This window comes from Neolamprologus brichardi, chromosome 5 (assembly GCF_056152115.1).
Source record: "Neolamprologus brichardi isolate AB-2024 chromosome 5, ASM5615211v1, whole genome shotgun sequence".
Classification (NCBI taxonomy): domain Eukaryota; kingdom Metazoa; phylum Chordata; class Actinopteri; order Cichliformes; family Cichlidae; genus Neolamprologus; species Neolamprologus brichardi.
Window position 1 is genome coordinate 27,625,742 of NC_142108.1, and position 7,221 is coordinate 27,632,962.

Sequence of the window (7,221 nt, forward strand, 5' to 3'; positions counted from 1 at the left end):
ACAAGGTCATCAAGCATTGTTTTTACTGGGCTTGTTCCAGCATCCAAGTCACTGGAAGAAACTGGAGACTTTTTAGAGTTTTATTACAAACACAAGCTGCAGAGGTCCAAGTGACTTTGCCCTCAGGAGGGTGTGAACTACAGTACACAGGCTGCTGTCTGTGCAGCTTTGAAATTGGCTTAACGTGTCTGCTGACAAAACAGTAACCCAATCTACTGATATGAGACTCATTGTCTGAGCTTTCATGTGAGACCAGTCCATTGTTTTCTTTTAAAGCAACGAGACAGAGCTTGTCACTAACTTGGAGAGTAAAAGGATAAACAGAGTCATGCAACAGTGATATTTTTAGATCCATTAAGGGGTGCAGTACAGTGTGCTGTGTCACAGTGACTGGACCATCTGCTTTGAATGGATTTCTTGGGGTGAATCTTTATGTAAGGCAGGATCGATGTGATCTCTTCATTAAACACCCAATGAATTATAAATGATAGCCTCACATTAGCTTTGACCTTGCCAGAGCCACCTGTCTGTTAAATGCTAAAATGCTACCAGACCTTGTCTTTGGGCTATCACCGTACAATCAGTGATCAGTGGGGCAGAATGGTGGCCCGCTGACCTGAGTGTTAACTAGAGACACGAACAGGGCTCCAAACAGACGGTAATAAAACAGTCAGTACGTTTCAGCATGAAAACACTGCAACTACTTTTTTGATGGAGGCAAGACAAAAAATGCATTAGATATATAAAGTCTACACTCATAATACCTTGATATCGTTTACACACACCAACTGAAAATGTTTATTTCCTGTGACTGTATGGGACAGTAAGACAAGTTAAATAGTCAGTGCCTAGTCTTAGGAGCCAAGATAGATAGTCTTATAAATGATTCATAAGGTCTGCATATTTAATTTGGTGCTTTTGCTTCAGAAACGATCCCAGTCAAAGGCATTGTTAGGCACACAGTATTAGAATTTCTCCATCCAGTGACGAGCTTTGCCAATAGAAAGGAAAAGCTAATCACGTTTCTATTTCACATTTTTGACTCAAAATCCCTCCATTTTTAGATTGCTCTATAATTTGATAATCCCTTTTTGATCTTCACACCTATTTCTGACAGAAATTCTATTCTTTATAGGCTTTTTTTTAGAGAACACACAATGACAAACATCTGCTCCTCCAGTCTTGATATACATCAATATTTAAAACAGCCTGACTTTTTCTGTCTCGTGATGTGACACAGTGTTAGGCATGAGTTTTTATAGAAACCTGAAGATACAGAGAGGGATGCCATCATGATATCAGCAGAGAACCAACAGCGAGTAGGCGTTAATAACAGCTAACACGAGGCGTTAATGAGTATTCATGCCTAAAGCTATACACCGAGACTTACACCTCCATTCATCACCATTATTATTAAACACAGGGGGGAAAAAGATGTTTTAAACATTTAAATTAAAACACAGGTGCATTTCATCCCAGAAAAGAAATTATCTAAGGAAACTTCACACTTTTAGAATACACGTTTAATGAAAGGCACTCTTTGCTGATTAAATAAAACAGCAAATTATGACTTGAACTGTACAATGTTGACACACACAGTAAGAGTCCTTAGATATTAAGTGCTTCATGACATTGTAAAGTGCTGAGTACCCAGGTGACGCTGATGTCACCTTATTGCATTTTAATTACAGGTATTGCTCTTTCCATGGGTGAAAAATAAATTTTTTTTCATCCGCACGTCACGTCATTATTGCATATCGTGAGGTTATTAGAAAGGTACCAACTGTTTTTCAACTATATCCATTTACACTTTAGTACAAGCTGTATTTATATGTTTCATAAACTTACATACAGTACATTTTCAAGGTCAAAATGTGGCATGCATATATAGTACCAATTCAAATAAACTGTGCACATTTATCATTTGTTCTCTTCTTTTCCTCAAATCCACTTAAGGTATTGGCTTTTCCCATCACATGAAATACAATGCTCATTACTATTATGGTTAAAATACTACAATGCATTCAGCCACAGTAAATATTCAAACGTTCATTTGCTGATAACAAGAAGTAAACCTCATTCCTGCACACTATGCCATGCAGTTAAAAATGAGAGAAAGAAGGCAAATGGAGATATGTTCAAATAAGAGTGCAAAGTCTTTTTTTTTTTTTTGCCTTTGTCCTTTCTCCAGCTCCCTCAGATACAAACTGAAGACACATGTTCTTTCACATTCTTTTTACACATTTTTTCCCTGCCAACAGTGGATGATGCAAAATTCCAAAAGTGCTTAAGAGATATGTGGAAAAAAGCATTAAGTGCATTGGATTGATGTGTTTTTTAAAGGGTAAATTCACATTACACTTTAGAAGGTGATCCATATATCTAATGCGCATAATTTGGAGCAAAATCCCAAATAATAAAAGAAAAGTTGATTTTGAAAGCTGAAACTTTTTCATGCAACTACTGCATGTACTACACTATACTCTATTATATTCGATTTATATTCTTCAGCCATCTAAAAGATTTATGGCGGACATGCTAATGCGCCAACTGTTTATCACACAGATATTGTTATGCTGTGTCATATGGAGAAGTGCTGCTTCTCCACAAGAATAGATTTGCTGATAAGCCACTGCGTGTGCTGATGTCCTCTTGCCTGGATACATTCATCTGCCCTTGAAAATCATGCCAAGTCCTCTCAAGATTCTGCTGATTATGATGAAGTATAGACTGACATGGGACTGTGATGTAATATGAGTACTGAATATACTTCCAGTTCTACTGCCGCTCAAAATAATTTTTGATTTGTTTTCTTCTGTCTCTTAGTCTGCTAATACAGCCCAGAGGGACATTATACAACTGCCTATCCCGTCGTTACAGTATTTACTCTAACAATAACATTTTCCAAGATTAAGTATTTGCCTCAAGTACATAATTGCTATGACATTTTTCTTCAAAGTGCACTGAATGAAAGATAATATGTTATACCTTTCAGTCATTCTCATAAAGGTAACTGACAGTAGTTGTAGTAATTGCACTTTGACACATTCACATGCAGGCAGACAACTTCTGTGAAAACTGTATCGCCAAACATACATCCATAGATTTATCCATGACCATTTATCTAAGTCAGAGTTGCAGGGTGGCTGGAGCCTATCCTGGTTGCCACAGGACCACACGGTTCTTATTAATACTGTAATTATCTGCACAAATGCTGCCATGTTTGTTGTATAAAATAGAGAGAAAGATAAACTGATTAGCCAGTCTATCTTATTAATGGATTTGTTTGTTTTGTCCATTTGTTTTTCATGCCCTTTATATAAATAAATACTTGAGTTTCTTTATCAGTGCATGCCATTCTTTTCATTCTGCCAGGTGCTGTTACTTTTGTTTAGTGAAAGTGTGCTTCCACATTTATTTGCAGCTGACATTTTCTGGGCAGCCTCTGCTGCTGCATCCATCACCTGTTTCTCCTCCTGCTCAGTCTCACGGTGGTAAAAATAGTTGAAGTTGGACACGATGACAGGGACGGGCAGGGCAATGGTCAGGACACCAGCAATGGCACAGAGAGTGCCGACCATTTTGCCTCCCATGGTGATGGGGCACATGTCGCCGTAACCCACAGTGGTCATCGTCACCACAGCCCACCAGAAGCCATCAGGGATGCTGACAAATTGTGTCTGGGGCTCATCCACTTCTGCAAAGTAGATGGCACTTGAGAATAGGATGACTCCTATAAATAGGAAGAAGATTAGCAGGCCCAGTTCCCTCATGCTGGCTTTCAGGGTCTGCCCCAAAATCTGAAGTCCCTTTGAGTGTCGGGAGAGCTTAAAAATTCTGAAGACTCTCACTAGTCGGATGATTCTTAAGATTGCTAAAGACATGTTCTGACTAGAGTTCATATCGTCATCAGGTGTTGTAGCCAGCTCTGTTCCCAGGGTTACAAAGTAAGGAATAATAGAGACGATGTCGATGATATTCATGATGTTATTGAAGAAATCACTTTTGCTCGGGCACACTACGAAGCGGACACCGGCTTCAAAGCAAAACCAAATTATGCAAACAGTCTCCACTATGAAAAAGGGATCAGTGAAATATGCTAGCAGGTTTTTAGTGGTCTGATGAAGGTTAGCTTCTTCTCGGGTGCCATTGATAATTTGGGTTACACCCGGAATAAAGTCATTGTCCTCCCTGAACTCTGGCAGAGTCTCGAGGCAGAATATGAAGATAGAGATGACAATAACAAGGACAGAAACCAGAGCAACAGATTTGGCCGCACTCGAGCTCTCTGGGTATTCAAACAGTAGCCAAAACTGTCGCTGGAGTTCATTGGTGGGCAAAAGAACTTCTGGCTCTTTGATAAACCCTTCATCTTCACGGAACTGCTCCATTGCTTCATGACCCAATTCATAGAAAACAATTTCATTTGCAAATATATCTAAAGGTACATTGGCTGGTCTGCGGATTCTCCCTCCTGACTGATAGTAGTAGAGAATCCCATCAAAAGATGGACGGTTTCTGTCAAAAAAGTACTCGTTTCTCATCGGGTCAAAATAGCTTATCCTCTTCATAGGGTCTCCAAGCAGTGTCTCTGGAAACTTATTCAGGGTGCTGAGCTGGGTCTCAAACATCAGTCCTGAAATATTGATGACAACTTTCTCATCTTTTTCTTCCATGTAGTGCTTTTCAAACAAATCTTCACTCTCGTAATAATCCCTCGGCATCTTGCTGAAGACACTGTTGGTGGGAGACTCACTGTTGATCAGGAGCTTTAGATTAGAGATCAAACTGCCACTGCTGGAGTTGGCTTTAGTGGTCAGTGTAAGAGGAGTGGAAGGTGAGAGCCCCTCTGCACCAGACTGATGGCTGCGTCGTCTTCTGTGTGGTGACTGTTGAGGAGAAGTCAAACGCTGGGTTAAAAGGTTCTGATCAGCGGCCTCTGATGTGGGTGAGGTTGGGTACCCAGAATCACTTGGGTCTCCCAGGTTGATGCCAACATCATCCATGTTCTCAAAATTAACAAGTGGCACCTCCATTGCCTGTCTTGTCACTAGCCACAGCTCTGTCTATCAACGTTTTTTTGTAGACAGAGGAGACACCACAGCCAGTGCCACACGGATGATCCTGGCAGGGGCTCCCTCCTCCTGGTTATCATTCAGGCAGCTGTACACTACTTTTTGGATTCAGACCTCTGTGTAATCTGTGAAATAGGGGTGGGAAAAAGGAATGTTGTGAAATTGGACAAATGCTGCAATACACCTCTGTCAGCTCCTGTTTAGATAAGCAGAGTGCCAGCCATCTGATACTTTGCTTGTGCAGTTATCCCCCCCCACCCCCCAAATTCTCTCCAATAACCTAAACGAAAACACAAACTTGGCAAATTTGGCCCTGAAAATGCTTACATGGAGTATGGTATTATTGCTGATATGTATGGCAAAGCTGTTTCATTATAGAAAAACATCTGAACTTTCATTTGTGACTGAAAACAGAGATTCATCAAAACCAAAGCACATTTATTTTGTCTCAGTATCTAAATGTTTGTCTTTAAGTACCTAACTAGTGACTTGTTTAATCGATCCAGACGCTGTTCAGCCTCAGGATACTCTATCAGCATCACATTTACCTTATCTCTAAAAGGCTGTTTATCATTCCGTTTGTTTGGTTCGGACAGGTAACCAAATCCTGACACACGCTCGAAGGCTGCAACCTCTGTGTCCACTAGACACCAAGGGGCCTGACAGACTTGGGACTCAGTTTCCACTTGCAATGTAGCAGATAATGTAACAGTCTGTTCTTATGTAAGAATATTATATAGAGGTTATGCAAACAACTGAAATGGTATATTGATATATGTTTGGAAAGGAGTTACTGAGCCCAATAAAAAAAAAAAGACAAAAAAGTGCTTTTTGAACAACGTTCTTGAATCTCAGACATTTGAATCAAATATTATTATTATTATTTTTTGCTGCAGAAACCTTAAAATTGAGCTAACTCAGCATTATCTCACACCAAGATGATACTGAAAGACACAACAAATGATATTATTACCTTAACAAGGTCTGAACATCAAAGCGCTCCCAAATCACATCCAAATTTTCAATTAAAAAGTTAAAAGTTTAAATCCAGCTGTGTGCAGATGCCTGTACCACTCACCCATGTCCCCGCTCTGCAGAAGTTATTGTGTCCTCTCTAATCCTGCCTGGCAGCTCCGCTCTGCTCCCCTTCACTCCCTTCACTCTCCCTTATCCAGACTCACAATCAAGAGTGTCTCAAGCTCTATTAAAGCTCCCACTGGGTAATTTAACACCGAATACGAAACCAGAGATGCCAGAGGTACCCACACATACTCACAAACATACACAGTCGCGCACACGCAAACACAGACAAACTAAAACACACGTAAAGCGAACTCACTGTACTTTAAATGTGGGGGTCACCTGGCTTTGTTCTCCCTCCTCCCTCCTCCACCACTGGAGATAGGTAAGCTCTGTGATAGGACATTTACTCCGCAAGAGCCAATCGCTGTTTGATGAGGCAAAGGGAGTGTGGGACCCCCTCTTTTCCGCCTTTCCTGCAGAGTAAGCACCCACATACAGGATCATCCAACCCACCCTCACCTTGGGATTTAACCATATTTTTCCCCTGTTACAATACTTGCCATAGCTCTCATTACCCTAAGCAGAAGAACACATCATCCTAGGGGCTTCACCTCCCTTTTATTTACACATGTACACAGATGTGAACTGTTACTTCACCTGCCATTGACAAAACTGTCACAACTGTTTTCTAAATCTTAACATAAATCTGCTTTTTACAGTGGCTCTGCAAACATGTGATGCAAATCTATAACGTGCTAATTCTAGTGTGTGAAAAATAGGAATTACAACACATATTTTAGTGAATTCTATTGATAAATGGTTGAATTTTTCACAGGGGTTTAGTATATTCTGATTGTGCTCTCCCCTTGGGGTGTGAAGACTTAAATACCTCTGCACCTTCTGCAACTGAGATTTTGTCAGATTAATAAAGCAGCTAAAGTCCAATTGAAATTGAAATACTTTAATTACAGAGATGCTATACTAGTTAGTATAGTTTAATTGAACATAACCTTGCACTTTCTCAGAATGTCATCCTATTTGGCAGCACAGTTTGATTAATATGTTACTGGATATAAAACCAGTTGATGGAAACCAGAAATCCTTCCTTCATCTCACTTTTGCT

At 40.1% G+C, this 7,221-nt stretch overlaps 1 protein-coding gene across 1 annotated transcript; it reads right to left on the minus strand.

The window, feature by feature from the left end:
- Positions 1 to 3,251: 3,251 nt before the first annotated feature.
- Positions 3,252 to 5,036, minus strand: LOC102784402 (potassium voltage-gated channel subfamily A member 10). The gene has a single exon (XM_006782823.3). The coding sequence runs from the start codon at positions 5,034 to 5,036 to the stop codon at positions 3,345 to 3,347; it is 1,692 nt and encodes a 563-aa protein (XP_006782886.1). The 3' UTR covers positions 3,252 to 3,344.
- Positions 5,037 to 7,221: the final 2,185 nt, after the last annotated feature.